The sequence below is a fragment of the Mesocricetus auratus genome, unplaced genomic scaffold (assembly GCF_017639785.1).
Source record: "Mesocricetus auratus isolate SY011 unplaced genomic scaffold, BCM_Maur_2.0 Super-Scaffold_100027, whole genome shotgun sequence".
Lineage (NCBI taxonomy): Eukaryota > Metazoa > Chordata > Mammalia > Rodentia > Cricetidae > Mesocricetus > Mesocricetus auratus.
In genome coordinates, this window is record NW_024429208.1 from 2,650,151 (window position 1) to 2,664,837 (window position 14,687).

The window sequence follows — 14,687 nt, forward strand, 5'->3', positions numbered from 1 at the left end:
AGATAGAGTCTTACTATGTAGATTTAGCTGTCCTGAAACTCACTCCTTAGACCAGGCAGGCATTGAACTCACAGAGATATCCCGGCCTTCGCCTCCAAGTGCTGGTATTAAAGGCGTGGGCCATTCTCACTATGCCCTGCCCAGCCGTGGAGAATGTAAGGCACTGTATTAGCCTATTGTCCCTCATGAGCTTATATTATAGTTAGTGTTCTTGTAGCTATAACAAGGTCAAGGCAAGAACCGTCCCACCTCCACCCCAAGAAATCCGTCAGATCAGAGACAAAAATATCAATGGTTTCTATTCCTTCTGTTTCGTGTGTGGTGTGTGTGTGTGTGTGTGTGTGTGGCGTGTGTGTGTGTGTGTGGTGTGGTGTGTTTGTGTGTGGTGTGTGTGTGGTGTGTGTGTGTGTGGTGTGTGTGTGTGTGGCGTGTGTGTGTGGCGTGTGTGTGTGTGTGTGTGTGGCGTGTGCACATGTGTTTGCACCTCTGGCGGTCAGAGGACAATCATGGGTGTAACTCCTCAGGCCCCTTCCACCTGTTGCTTGAGACAGAGTCTCTCACTGGCCCGGAACTTTGCCAAATAAACCAGATGAACTCAGCAGGGAGCTTCAGGGACCTGCCTGTCTCTGCTCCTGGATTACGAGAGGGCAATGCCGCATCCAGGCGCCCACACTGAGGTCCTCACACTTGCAAGCATTTTAGCAACCTCGCCTTCTGTCCGGCCCCCATTTTCCTGAGACTGGGACCCACACCGCCAGCGCTGGCCTCCAACTTGCTGCGTAGCAGAGGCTGGGCTTGAATCCCTGAATCTCCTGCCTCCACCTCCCACGTGCTAGGATTACGGCCACCTTTGCACACACCGCTCTTGGAGCCTCAGAAAAGGACAGTGTCTGGCTTCTGGTCCCTCCAAGCCACCGTCCCCTGTAAGCCCAGATGCCAGGTTCCATGCTGAGACTTTTTTTTTTTTTTTGCAACACAACACATTGCCTTTATTTCGGTATGCATCCACATTTCAACAATTAGTGGTCCTGAACAGAGTGGGGAACACGGCCACGAGCCAGGAGGTCAGGCAGATCTGAAAACTCATGACACAGAGCTCCTCCAGGTCCCTGCCGAGGGTCTGAGGAGCAGCAACCCCGGAACCTGAGTCTGCAGGGTCGAGGCCTGTGTTCCAGCTGTCAGGCTCCACGTCAGACCTGACGGGTGGCCAGGGCATCCTGTCCAAACCACTTCAGTCTGTAAAGCAAAGCGGCTACGAGAAAGCCACCGACTCAGTGCCCTGTCTGTGTGCTGACAACTCCCCGCACGGCCTTCCTTAGGCCCTGAGCGCTGGCGGGTTTGTCCCAGTGACTGACTGCTCTGTTCACCTCGAGATCTGAGCTCAGAGCGCATAGGCTGATGGTGGCAGCGGGAACCCCCTTCCCAGGCTAGTGAACGCGTGGTCCAGAGCTGAGGAGGAGGCCAGGCCGTCCCAACCTCACCTCACGGCTCTGGCCACAGCAAGTGTGGGTAGTGATGGGTAATGGGGGAGTTGAGGGGGGAGAGCAGCTCCCCTTGACGAAGGTGGGGAGACAGGAAGCCCTGAATTCCTCACCCACGGCCAATCTCAGAGGGAGGGGAGGCTTGCAATCTAAGCTTTGGCCAAGGGCAGGAGTGGGGGAGCAGAATGGGGGGGGACAATGGCTTGGAAGGGGCATCACTGAAGACTTCAGAAAGCAGGGGTGAAGCCAAAGCACCCCCAAGCCCAGCAGTCGCCCCACGGCTGCCACCCGAAGCCTTCCCGTCTATTCTAAGGGCTACCCCACAGCTGTGGCGGGGAGGGGGCGGGGGGGGGGGGGCAAAGGCAGACCCAGGCCACGAGTCAGCGGCGGGTGATTGACTTGTCTGCTCACAGTCGCGTTAGCCGTGCCTGCCGCTCCCGAAGGAAACCGATTTCAACACCGCTTCTTGATCCCAGACGTTCAACCAGGCAGCCAGCGGTTACACTCGACAGATGTTACACAGCGCAACTTAGGTATGTCAAATGGCCAAGAAATGAGTATCAGAACAGTGTCTCAGGATGAAGGCCGAGTGGAGCATCCTCTCCAGTGCTTTGAGGTCTGCAAGATGATTCTAGAAAATCCACTACTGTCGAAAATGAAGACTTAGGTTGGATTGGGGAGGGGAGGCCGGGGCCTTGGTGACGAGTTGCTGTGACACTGTCCTTCTGGCGGCTGTGGCAGCCTCATGGTCTCTATTTATGTATGTATGTATGTATGTATGTATGTATGTATGTATGTATACAGTGTTCTACATGTACGGCCACAGGCCAGAAGAGGGCGCCAGGTCTCATTACGGACGGCTGTGAGCCACCATGTGGTTGCTGGGAATTGAACTCAGGACCTCTGGAAGACCAGCCAGTGCTCTTAACCGCTGAGCCGTCTCTCCAGCCCCCCATGTTCCCTTTTGACGTCATCAGGCGCCGAAGCTCCTGCAGGGTGACTTCGATGCTGTGGGGATTCTGCCATTTTGCCAGCACCGCCGTGGCCCTTGGGTCCACCACTCCACTGGAACTACTCACGCCGCTCATACTGACTTTTGTTACAAATCACAGATGGGGGCGCTTCTGGGTACTTAGGTCCACATTCTATTTTAAGGCTGTATATTCGCTCGGTTTTCATAAATTGTTCTTGGAGGCCCAATTATCATCCTGTCCATCTCCTAAGTGTCATGTCTTCCTCGTCCCCTAGACCCCGGGTAACTGTGCCGTCGCCTCCTCCTTTCTGGCCTCCTTCCAGCTCTCCCAACAGTCGGAAATTTCAAGGGACTTTCCCTCCCCAGCCTGTGGTGGCTGCCATCTTGCATCGCGCCCACGCTGAGGCTTCTGACGTTGTCCACTGCACCAGCTTCCCAAGGAGAAAGCAAACCTGGGACTGGGTTCTCGGGCCTCCCGAGGTCTGCGCTTGACCTGCTGTGAGGAGCCACACCCCTCTCAGACAGCAGCTGGACCTGAGTGTGACACCTGCACGTCACCCACACCTGCACGTCACCCACACCTGCTCGTCACCACCCACACCTGCAGGTCACCCACACCCGCTCGTCACCCCCACACCTGCAGGTCACCCACACACCTGCTCGTCACCCACACACCTGCAGGTCACCCACACACCTGCTCGTCACCCACACACCTGCTCGTCACCCACACACCTGCTCGTCACCCACACACCTGCTCGTCACCACCCACACCTGCTCGTCACCCACACACCTGCTCGTCACCCACACACCTGCTCGTCACCCACACACCTGCTCGTCACCCACACACCTGCTCGTCACCACCCACACCTGCAGGTCACCCACACACCTGCTCGTCACCCACACACCTGCTCGTCACCCACACACCTGCTCGTCACCACCCACGCATGCTCGTCACCCACACACCTGCTCGTCACCCCCACACCTGCTCGTCACCCACACACCTGCTCGTCACCCACACACCTGCTCGTCACCACCCACACCTGCAGGTCACCCACACACCTGCTCGTCACCCACACACCTGCTCGTCACCCACACACCTGCTCGTCACCCACACACCTGCTCGTCACCACCCACACCTGCTCGTCACCACCCACGCATGCTCGTCACCCACACCCGCTCGTCACCACCCACACCTGCAGGTCACCCACACACCTGCTCGTCACCACCCACACCTGCTCGTCACCCACACACCTGCTCGTCACCACCCACACCTGCAGGTCACCCACACACCTGCTCATCACCCCCCACACCTGCTCGTCACCCACACCTGCTCCTCACCACCCACACCTGCCTGCTCGTCACCACCCACACCTGCTCGTCACCACCCACACCTGCAGGTCACCCACACACCTGCTCATCACCCCCCACACCTGCTCGTCACCCACATCTGCTCCTCACCACCCACACCTGCCTGCTCGTCACCACCCACACCTGCTCGTCACCACCCACACCTGCAGGTCACCCACACACCTGCTCATCACCCCCCACACCTGCTCGTCACCCACACCTGCTCCTCACCACCCACACCTGCCTGCTCGTCACCACCCACACCTGCTCGTCACCCACACACCTGCTCCTCACCACCCACACCTGCCTGCTCCTCACCACCCACACCTGCCTGCTCGTCACCCACACCTGCTCGTCACCCACACCTGCTCGTCACCCACACCTGCTCGTCACCCACACCTGCTCGTCACCCACACCTGCTCATCACCCACACCTGCTCATCACCACCACACCTGCACGTTACACACACCTGCTCGTCACCCACACTGCATGTCACCCACACTGCTCATCACCACCCACACCTGCTCATCCCCCACACCTGCTCGTCACTCACATCTGCTCGTCCACATGTCTTACTCATTGCAGTATCCATTCCCCCAGGGATCTCCACACCCCTGGCTGGTGGGCTCTTCTCAACGTGTTGAGCGAAGGATGCTGGGTATGACATGGCGACAGGTGGTGAAAGTGCCCCACATCCCACCTTACCCACAAACTCTGCTTGGTTTTTTTGAGGCAGGGTTTCTCTGTATTGTTTTGGAGGCTGTCCTGGAACTCCCTCTGTAGACCAGGCTGGCCTCGAACTCACAGAGATCCACCTGCCTCTGCCTCCCTGGTGCTGGGATTAAAGGCGTGCGCCACCAACGCCCAGCTCATTGTACCTTTTCAACAATGCACCTTCCCAAATGCAAAGCCCGTCTCCTCCCCATGTCCCCGGAAACTGCTCTGGAGCTCCTGTCCTTGCCAACACAGCCGCTCCACCACGGCCATGCTGCTAAGGTAGTCTCCAGCTAGAGGGGACAGAGCTCACACTAGCTCTCCTTCAGGGCACCAATGAGAGGTTCTACTCCTGCAGAGCTGGCCCCACCCCCAGCCCCAGGTCCAGTGTGGTGGAAGGAATTTGGTTTTTGGGTTACAATGCCAGGGTGCTCAGGCTTGGCTCGTTAGCTGGCTGTTTCATCAGTACCACACATGGGACTCTTTCGTGACTTTAATGAAGGTGACTCAGTCCTTGGAGCCAAGTCATATCTGAATTTTGTTTTTGGTTTTTTTTGAGACAGAGTTTCTCTGTGGCTTTGGAGGCTGTCCTGGAACTCGCTCTATAGACCAGGCTGGCCTTGAACTCACAGAGATCCGCCTGCCTCTGCCTTCTTCTTCTTTTTTTTAAGGTTTACTTATTTATCACATATACAGTGTTCTGCCTACATGCCAGAAGAGGACACCAGACTAAATTGTAGATGGTCATGAGCCACCATGTGGTTGCTGGGAACTGAATTCAGGACCCCTGGAACAGCAGCCAGTGCTCTCAACCTCTGAGGCATCTCTCCAGTCCCCTGGCTCAGGCTTCTAAGTGCTGGAATTACAGGCATGAGACACCACTCACAGCCTCTTTAACTCAGATATGCCAGGCGTTGGTGGTGGCACACGCCTGTAATCCCAGCACTCGGGAGGCAGAGACAGAGAAACTCTGCCTCAAAATGCCAAAAAACAAAAAAGAACTGGGGACAGGTATCAGGTATGGTGACACATGCTCTTCGTCACCGGGGAGGCAGACCTGTCTGTGAGTTCAAATCCAGCCTGGTCCGCAGTAGGAGGGAGGAGTTCAAGTGACAGAGAACTGGGGGCCGGCAGAGGTCGGGGTGTAAAGGTGATGTGTGACCTGGTTGTCAGGACATCCAGTGTGGGAGTCAGGCAGGCTGCTGCCCGCCAGTCCTCCCAGTTTCTGCCTTCCAGGCACACGAGAGAATCCAGCATCTGAGCCTTGCCGAAGTGAAGTTAGTCTCAGCCGGGTGGCTTTAGACAATGACAGTGAGAGCAGAGAGGTCCACGCACCGCCCACCGCCCACCGCCCACGCCACCGCCCACCACCCATTTGTTGCTCCCAAGCAGAGTTTCTACTGACAGTTGAAAGAGACTGACTGACACCATGATGCCAGCACTCTCGGGAGGCAGAGGCAGGAGGACCACATACATTCCAAGCCAACCTAACCTATGTTTACCAGGCTGGTCAGTACTACATAGGGAGACCCTGTCTCCACAAACAAACAAAAATGTGCTTAATTGCCAATGCAATATTGCCAGAGGCCTCTCCTCCTCTCCTTCCTTCCTTCCTTCCCTCCCTCCCTCCCTCCCTCCCTCCCTCTCTCTCTATTGGTTTTCTCTGTATTGCTTTGGAGGCTGTCCTGGAACTCTCTCTGTAGACCAGGCTGGCCTCGAACTCACAGAGATCCGCCTGCTTCTACCTCCTTGCAATTTTGTGGGTTTCTTTTTTAATGGCCTCTGTCTGTTGCGAAGGAATTTTCCTTGCTGAGGGTGGGGATTACACTCACGTGTGGGCGTGAGGACAATGTTTAGAATGCAGTTATGGGCTATCCTGGCTCTCTAGGTGGCGATAGCAGATTCTCCTCCAAGACCATGGCTTCACTCGCTGAGGGCAATTGGCTGGGTCACCACTGCTAGGCATGACTTCCCTCTTGTTGAGTGGGCACCAGGCCTGATTTCAAGACCATCTTCTTTTCCTTACATTCATTTATTTATTTTTGTATTTGTTTTTAAGGGGAACATATACCACAATGTACAAGAGGAGGTCGGGGGCTTGTGGGAAATCTGTCCTCTCCTTACCGCATGTGGGTCCCAGGGTCTGAACGCAGGCTGGATGGCAAGTGACTCTACCCAACACGCCTTCTCCACAGCCCCAGTCGCCTAGTTTCGTAACTTTTTAAAATGTTAAACTTTTATAGACAAATGCAAAGTGTTCTTTTATTTTTATGTTGTGAGCGCTTTGCCTGCCTGTATGTAGATGCACCAGGTGTGCCTGGCGCCCGTGGAGGCCAGAAGGAAACGGCAGATCCCCTGGAATTACAGACAGCTGTGAGCCGCCTTGTGAGTGCTGGGAACAGAACCTGGGGAGCCCCTGCAAGTGGGTGTAGCTCAGGCATAGGGACGCACACCTTCAATCCCAACGCAGGAGGCAGAGACAGGCGGATCTCTGAATTCAAGGCCAGCCTACTCTATAGAGTGAGTTCCAGGACATGTAGGGCTACATAGAGAAACCCTGTCTCAAGACCCCAAAGACCCACCCTAAATAAAGAATAAACAAGCACCCTTAACATTTAACTCCTGTGAGGGTTGGGGGGGTATGTGCACCACGGCAGGAGAGCGGAGGACAACTTTCAGGAGAATGGTTCTCTCCTCCCACCAACCCCTCATCCTCTCTGAGCCATACCCTAAGCGTCCTCTTTGAATGAGGCCGCTTTGGACCTGGATCCCCGGGGAATGATCAGTGCCCCACTGGCCACTGACTCACAGAGCGAGAAATACCGCTGCCGCTAAGCGCTGAGACCCCTTGGCTGCCACTTAGCCACGCTGGCCTGTCTAGGTCACCCGGCCTCACTGGCCGGTCTAGATAGAGGTCACCCGGCCTCTCTAGAGGTCTAGAAAGGTTTCAATGAGTGTCCCACTGCCTGGTGAGTGAAGAGGGGACCCCAGCCATGCAGGTGCCTGTGTGCAGGGGCGGGCCCAGAGCACCGTGAGTATTAAGGAAGGATGGGTGGAAAGGGAGCCCCATCGGTGCAGAACGTGGAGGAGGGCATTCCCTGCCACCAGCACGAAGGAAATCAATTCAGTGTGGTGGTGAAGGAACCAGGCTGTCACCCCAGCCCCCTGCTTTGGCAGCCATAGCACAAGCACAGGTTCCAACCTTGCCTGACCTTGCCCCAGTCACCAGGAAGCCAGATACCCTCCATGTGGCAAGGAACCAATCAGAAGTCAGCTGGCGGGCTCTGGACGTGCTATATGGGTTCTGAATGTGCTTTGCAGTTAACAGTGGTGTGCAGAGCATAGCAACTGCCCTGGGAGGGCCTCTAGGCCATAGCAACCAGCTGACCAATCAACACAGGACAGGTCAACCATGCCCGGAAGTTCACCAATCCTGACCGTTGCAGACCCCAGACACTCCCCTTGCTCTACCCAATAAATTCCCCCACCCCACACCCCCACCTCTGCCCTGCTGTCCTTCTTGGTCCACCCACTGTGCCGGACAGATGGGGGAACCGAGTTAATACAGTTAACTCATTAATTAATTAAAGACTCTTTGCTTTCACATGGGGTCGGGTCTCTTGGTGAATCTGGGGTTCAGAATTTGGGCACAACGGTGTTTCAGACAAGGAGTCCTTTGACCTGAGGAGTGTTTGAGGGTAAAAATCTGAGAAGACACGGGGCCAACAGCAGCCACCCGCACAGGGGGAAGGACCGCAGCCATGCTGAGGCATCTGCCTTGGGACTGTGAGACTGCTGTCCTGGAACTCGCTCTGTAGACCAGGCTGGCCTCGAACTCACAGAGATCCGCCTGCCTCTGCCTCCCGAGTGCTGGGATTAAAGGCATGCGCCACCAACGCCCGGCTCAAACTTTCCTTCTTTTGATTGTTTTGAGGCAGCCTCTCCACATAGGCCTGGATGCTCTGGAAGTCACTATGTAGACCAGGCTGGCCTCAAACTCAGAGAGATCTGTGTCTCATTCCCAAGTACTGGGAGTAAAGGCGTGCACCTACTGCTCAGTGAAATATTAACTCTTCCTTTTTAATTTCTTCTTTTTTTAAGATTTATTTATCACATATACAGTGTTCTGCCTACACGCCAGAAGAGGGCGCCAGATCTCATTCAAGGTGGTTGTGAGCCACCATGTGGTTGCTGGGAATTGAACTCAGGGCCTCTGGAAGAGCAGCCAGTGCTCTCAACCTCTGAGCCATCTCTCCAGGCCCCCTTTTTAAATTTTCTTAAGGATTTATTTTATTTTATGTGTTTGAGTGCTTTGCTTGGTGTGTGTGTGTGTGTGTGTGTGTGTACGCACACATGGCAGAAGAAGATTGTTAGATGCTCTGGACCTGGAGTAACTAATGGTTGTGAGCCGCCATGTGGGTTCTGGGAATCCCACTGGGGTCCTCTGCAAGAACAAGTGTTCTTAACAGCTGAACCATCTCTCCAGCCCCACGTATGATTCTTTTGAGAAGTTTGGTAAGGATTGAAAAACAATTTTTTAAAATAGATCTTTATTTATTTATTATACATACAGTGTCTGCCTGCATGTATGATTGGACACCAGAAGAGGGCGCCAGATCTCATTTCAGATGGTTGTGAGCCACCATGTGGTTGCTGGGAATTGCTCTCAAGTCCTCTGGAAGAGCTGCCTGTGCTCTTAACCCCTGAGCCATCTCTCCAGCCCCGAAAAACAGAAACTTGCAATTAAAATTCTTTTGAAGGCTTCATAGTTACCGTGGGTGGCGGCACACGCCGTTAATCCCAGCACTCAGGAGGCAGTGGCAGGTGAGTCTCCGAGTTCGAGGCCAGCCTGGCTTACAGAGCGAGTTCCAGGACAGCCAGGGCTGCACAGGAAACCCTGTCATGAAGAAAAGAAAACCAGAAAACATCATAGTCTGTATTTCCCATGAAAACAAAGAGAAAGGGTGTTACCCCAGATCCATTGTCCATCCATCGTCCGTCAGGGTCACGAGCCTGGTGAGCATTCGTTAGTTCAAAGATAAAGAGACCATGATCCAGAGAATTAAGTAATTTGCCCAAGAGCTTTCTCTCCTGCAATAGACGGTGACTACAGCGTTAAAACAAGGGGTACCAGACACAAAAGCCTGTCCCTTAAACCCACACCCGACCCGACTACAAAGTGACCTGGGTAAGGACACCAAAGTCGGAAAATCTTAACAGGGAAATCAAAGGCCACAGCTAAGGCAGCACTTCGGTACCCTGAAACCGCATCGCTTGGGTTTGGGTGTCCAGTTCAAGTCAGGCATGAATTCCGCATGGGGGGATGCGGGACCAGCCGGCAGCGAATGACGTCAACCGCCAGTTACTTATCATTGCCTGACTTTTAATCGCAAAACCCAGTCCATAACCTGATTCCCGTAATCAAGAAGTGGCAGTCTTGGGGGTGGGGGGGCATAGCGAGCACACTGGGCGGAGAGCAGGTTAGCGTCCTCAGAATGCAGAAGTTCCTCCGGGGAAGGGTGTAATAAACAGTGTCATCTCCCTGAGGACCCTGATAGTCTGGAGCGCCACTGTGGGTGCTTGGGGGTGCACAGAGGAGCTGGGGGAGGCTAGCCTTTAACGCGGGTGTCCATTAAGTACTCACTGAAGTTGCGGAGGGTGCCACCGAGTTTGGGAGTGAAAGACGGGGAGAGCCGGGTGCAGAGAAGAGGAGGAAGTCTAGGCCCAGGGAGCACCTCCCTGGAAGAGAGGCTGTGGAAAGGAAGGGTCGGTGCAGGGAAAGAGAAAACTGGGCACCAATATAAATAACTGCACGACTTGGAGGATTAGTCCCGGGTTAATGACACAGGTGGAGGCGACACGCGTGGGGATCTTGGCCATGGCAAGGAGTTGGGGTGCAGGAAGCTGGAAGAGAGGATGAGTGTGATTTCTAGCTACCGTGTTCTGGAGCCGGGCAGACTGGGAGCGCTGGTTCTTCATCTGCCCGGTGGGGGAGTGAAACGAATCTTCGCGATCGGCAGGGACTACAGTAGTAGGCACCAGCTTCACAAGACTCGGAAAAGTCTGCGAGTGTGGCCTGAGGGACCGCGCACACAGTCGGCGGAGGGAGGATGCTGCTGGCACCCGTGGGCAGCAGCGAGCCGAGCGACCCAAGCAAGGATCCGGAGGCCGCCAGGCGGCCCGAGGTCCCGGGAGGTGCCGACTCGGCACAGCGGGGCGGGACCGACCTCGGAGCAGGTGGCGGCGCGCAGACGGCGCAGCAATCCCGGGGAGCGCGCGCTCGCGCTCGCGCGCGCCGGGGGTGGGGTGGGGCGGCCGCGGGGCGGGCGGGGCGCGCGGGGGCGCGCGGGGGGCGCCCCGGGAGCCAGGGGGGCGGGCCTGAGCGCGCGGGCCTTGGCACGCACGCGCAGACGGGCCGGCGGGCCCCAGAGGCAGGGAGGAGGGGGAGCGTGAAAGAGGTGTGTGTGTGTGTGTGTGTGTGTGTGTGTGTGTGAGTGAGTGTGGAGCGTATTTCCGCTCTGGCGGACAAATAATCCTGGCCAAAGGGGAGGCACGACTGTCCAGCCCTTTAACCGCGTGGGGGTGCCGGGGAGGAAGGAGGGGGATCGGGGAGGGGGGATCCTGCTCCTTTAATTCCCTCCCCTCTTCCTCCGCCCCGAGTCCTCGCGGACGCTGCTGCGCGGCGCGCGGGGGCCTCGGAACACTCGGCGCGAGCGGCCCCCGCCCCTCCCCCTCCTCCCGCCCACGCGGAGCCGGCCCCGCGCGAGCGCGCGCGCGCTCCCCGTGCACCCCCCCGCGCCTGCGCGCTGCCCAGGCCCTGCCCGAGTGTGGGGGGCGCCGCTGGCCCCGGGGGGGGGCGTGGGGGACCAGGGGGGGTGGAAAAATTCAGCACGCGGAACCGGGCCAGGTGAGAGGCGCGTGCACCCAGAGGTCGTGAGTCCCGGGCGGGGGGCGGCGGCGGGGGGGGGTTGGGGGTGGGCGTGCCACGGGGATCTGCGCGTGGGAGGGGGGCGTGCACGGCCGGTCCGGGCGGCGGGAGGACGAGAAACAAGGTGGGGGGGGCACGGACTCACAGCAGCGCGCGGCCCGGGCTTGGGAGGCGAGGCGGGTGCGGAGAGCCTGCAACTGGGGGGCCACCCCAGAGTCGCCATCCTCGGGCTCCTCCTCGCCCCCACCCGCCCCTTTCTCCGTTCTCCCAGGGGCGCGCGGGGCCGCGGGGGTGTGTGGACGCCGCTGCCCCGCCCCCGGGAACCACGCCTCCCTCCTCGGAGGGACCGCGCCTCCTCGGGGTCTGGGGGAAACTGAGGGAGGCGCACCAAGCCCGGGGAGGTAGGGATGGGGGGTCCGGAGCCCTGGCCTCCGACAGCCGGAGACCTTTGTCTCTGACCGGTTTCCTTCCCACCCAGGGCAGCCCACTCCCGCCACAATGGCCTCTGGGGTGGAAGTCTTGCGTTTCCAGCTGCCTGGCCACGAGGCCGCTACGCTGCGGAACATGAACCAGCTCCGCGCCGAGGAGCGGTTCTGCGATGTGACCATCGTGGCCGACAGCCTCAAATTCCGCGGCCACAAGGTCATCCTGGCCGCCTGCTCACCGTTCCTCCGGGACCAGTTCTTGCTGAACCCCAGCTCGGAGCTGCAGGTCTCCCTGATGCACAGCGCGCGCATTGTGGCCGACCTGCTCCTCTCTTGCTACACGGGCGCCCTGGAGTTCGCCGTCAGGGACATCGTGAACTACCTGACGGCCGCCTCCTACCTGCAGATGGAGCACGTGGTGGAGAAGTGCAGAAACGCCCTCAGCCAGTTCATTGAGCCCAAAATAGGCCTCAAAGAGGACGGGGTCAGCGAGGCCAGCCTCGTGAGCAGTGTCAGTGCCGCCAAGTCCCTCCTCCCCCCGGCCAGGACCCCAAAGCCAGCCCCGAAGCCCCCACCCCCGCCTCCTCTACCCCCTCCGCTCCTGCGACCCGTGAAGCTGGAGTTCCCGCTGGATGAGGACCTGGAGCTGAAGGCCGAGGACGAGGACGAGGACGAAGACGAGGACGTTTCTGACATCTGCATCGTCAAGGTGGAGTCCGCCCTCGAGGTGGCTCACCGGCTGAAGCCCCCGGGAGGCCTGGCAGCGGGTCTGGGCATCGGGGCCTCCGTGAGCAGCCACCTGGGGGAGCTGGCCCAGAGTAGCAGCGTGGCCCCCAACGCCGTGACCCCGCCGCAAGGCGTGGTGAAGGCCTGCTACAGCCTGTCCGAGGACGCCGAAGGGGAAGGCCTGCTGCTGATCCCAGGAGGCCGGGCCAGTGTGGGGGCCGCCTCGGGCCTCGTGGAAGCAGCGGCAGTGGCCATGGCTGCCCGGGGGGCGGGGGGCAGCCTTGGGGCGGGGGGCAGCCGGGGACCCCTGCCCGGGGGCTTCTCCGGTGGGAACCCCCTGAAGAACATCAAGTGCACCAAGTGCCCGGAGGTGTTCCAGGGCGTGGAGAAGCTGGTGTTCCACATGCGCGCGCAGCACTTCATTTTCATGTGCCCGCGCTGCGGGAAGCAGTTCAACCACAGCAGCAACCTCAACCGCCACATGAACGTGCACCGCGGCGTCAAGTCGCACTCGTGCGGCATCTGCGGCAAGTGCTTCACGCAGAAGTCCACGCTGCACGACCACCTCAACCTGCACTCGGGGGCGCGGCCCTACCGATGCTCCTACTGCGACGTGCGCTTCGCCCACAAGCCAGCCATCAGGCGGCACCTCAAGGAGCAGCACGGCAAAACCACGGCCGAGAACGTGCTGGAAGCCGGCGTGGCGGAGATCAACGTGCTCATCCGATGAAGGGGCCAGGAGGCTGCGTGGGGGGGGGGGCGGGGAGGGAGAGTTCCGGGCATGCGCTGCGCACACCTTGAGGGAGGAAGATTGGAGAGAAGACCTTGCCTCAAAAAGAGCAGAGGAAGAAGAAGATGATGATGATGGAGCCGGAGACAGGGTTGACAAGGCTTGAGGGGATGTGGGGGGGGCTCCCAAAGAAAGATTTTTTTTGGTAGAGGTGCACGGACGAGGTGGAGGGAGGAAGAGAAAAAAAAAGAAAAGAAAAAAAAGCTGAAAGTTTGGAGAAGAGCTCTTTTCCTGGCTGCAGCTGCCCAGGGAGAAGATTGTAGCGTTTCTTGAGGGGGGGGTGGGAAATCGTGGTGGTGGGGGAAATGGCAGGACGCAGTTTTCTCGTCCCTGTTTAGAATAGGTGGGAAAGGGAGTCGTAGGGGAAACAGGTGTGAAGTCCCAGAAAAGGAAGGGGAGGCGGAGCTTGCATGCCGGGGTAATAATATGCGCCAGGTAAGAGAACAGGGAGGGCAACCTGGGTAGGCAGTGAGATTCCGGGGTACCATAGCAAGAAGAGTGGATAGTGGTGGGGTGGGGGGCCGGGCACTTAGGAAAAGGGGCAGCAGGAAGGGCTGTTGGGGGGCGGGAGGGAGAGGAGTAGAGACTTATACAGTATTTTTTAAGAAAACGTATTTTTTAGGATTTTTTCTGGAGTTGGGGGGGTTTAGTTTTTTCTTTGTTTTCCACAAAATAATAAAAAAAAAACCAACAAAACATTTTTTTTCTCTTTTATGTTCTGGCAAACTGCATGTGTATGACTTACCCATCATAGACAGACTCTTCCAGAGCTGATAAACTGCAGTCCCGTGCCAAAAGCAGGGACTAGGGACATGGCAGGAACACGCCCTCCTCCAATTGGGGGGCAACCTCGACACCTAGTCAGAAACCTTATCCCACTAGGTGATTGGCAGCCCTGGTGAGGGCATAAACTGTGGCTTGGGTACCAGTGCAGGGCATGAGCCGCAGGTGGCCAGTGTGCCCATTGAGAAAGCAGGCCGACCCGTCTGTGGACATTTTTTTTTTTTTGACAGTGGCAAACGGCTCGAGTTTTAAAGAAAGCCGAAAAAATGGGCTCAGCCTACGTTAGAATGCCTGGAAGACTACAATTCCCAGAAAGCTCTTGAAAGGTTCTTAACCAAAAAAAAAAAGAACTACAGTTCCCATAAGGCTTCTGAATTGGCCTCGAGCCCAATAACATTTAACTACCTGCCGGTCCCCGCATTTGTGAGCGGAACCACACAGCTATTTTCCAAAACTCGAGCCCGCTGGACTCGCCGTGCGCGAGGGGCGGGGAGGGGCGAAGGGGGGGCTGCGTCCCGCC

At 57.6% G+C, this 14,687-nt stretch overlaps 2 protein-coding genes and 1 pseudogene across 3 annotated transcripts; 1 reads left to right on the forward strand and 2 right to left on the reverse strand.

The window, feature by feature from the left end:
- Positions 1–2,144: 2,144 nt before the first annotated feature.
- LOC106022610 lies at positions 2,145–2,837 on the reverse strand (annotated as a pseudogene).
- Positions 2,838–9,437: 6,600 nt separating this feature from the next.
- LOC121134373 (formin-like protein 5) lies at positions 9,438–11,666 on the reverse strand. Its single transcript, XM_040732526.1, has 3 exons — positions 11,589–11,666; positions 10,453–10,893; positions 9,438–10,266 (listed from the first exon to the last, which is right to left on the reverse strand). Exons 1-3 carry the CDS (start codon positions 11,664–11,666, stop codon positions 10,234–10,236), a joined length of 552 nt encoding a protein of 183 aa, XP_040588460.1. The 3' UTR covers positions 9,438–10,233.
- On the forward strand, positions 10,954–13,896 carry Zbtb12 (zinc finger and BTB domain containing 12). Of its 2 annotated transcripts, none has more exons than XM_040732034.1 (2): positions 10,954–10,973; positions 11,922–13,896. In XM_040732034.1, the coding sequence occupies exon 2, from the start codon at positions 11,942–11,944 to the stop codon at positions 13,322–13,324; it is 1,383 nt and encodes a 460-aa protein (XP_040587968.1). In that variant the 5' UTR covers positions 10,954–10,973; positions 11,922–11,941; the 3' UTR covers positions 13,325–13,896. The 2 variants fall into 2 exon arrangements, with proteins under 2 accessions (XP_040587968.1, XP_040587967.1); XM_040732033.1 differs by lacking the exon at positions 10,954–10,973 and adding an exon at positions 11,388–11,422.
- Positions 13,897–14,687: the final 791 nt, after the last annotated feature.

Excerpts from the sequence above, each read along its gene's own strand:
- Zbtb12 (XM_040732034.1), top strand. The coding sequence starts at position 11,942 with ATGGCCTCTGGGGTGGAAGTCTTGCGTTTCCAGCTGCCTGGCCACGAG.
- LOC121134373 (XM_040732526.1), bottom strand. The coding sequence starts at position 11,666 with ATGGCGACTCTGGGGTGGCCCCCCAGTTGCAGGCTCTCCGCACCCGCC. Across the intron at positions 10,894-11,588 it reads AGCCCGGGCCGCGCGCTGCT|GCCCGCCCCCCTGGCTCCCG; the intron begins GTGAGTCCGTGC and ends CCGCGCGCTCAG. Across the intron at positions 10,267-10,452 it reads CTGCCCGGCTCCAGAACACG|CCTCTCTTCCAGGGAGGTGC; the intron begins GTAGCTAGAAAT and ends TCCTTTCCACAG.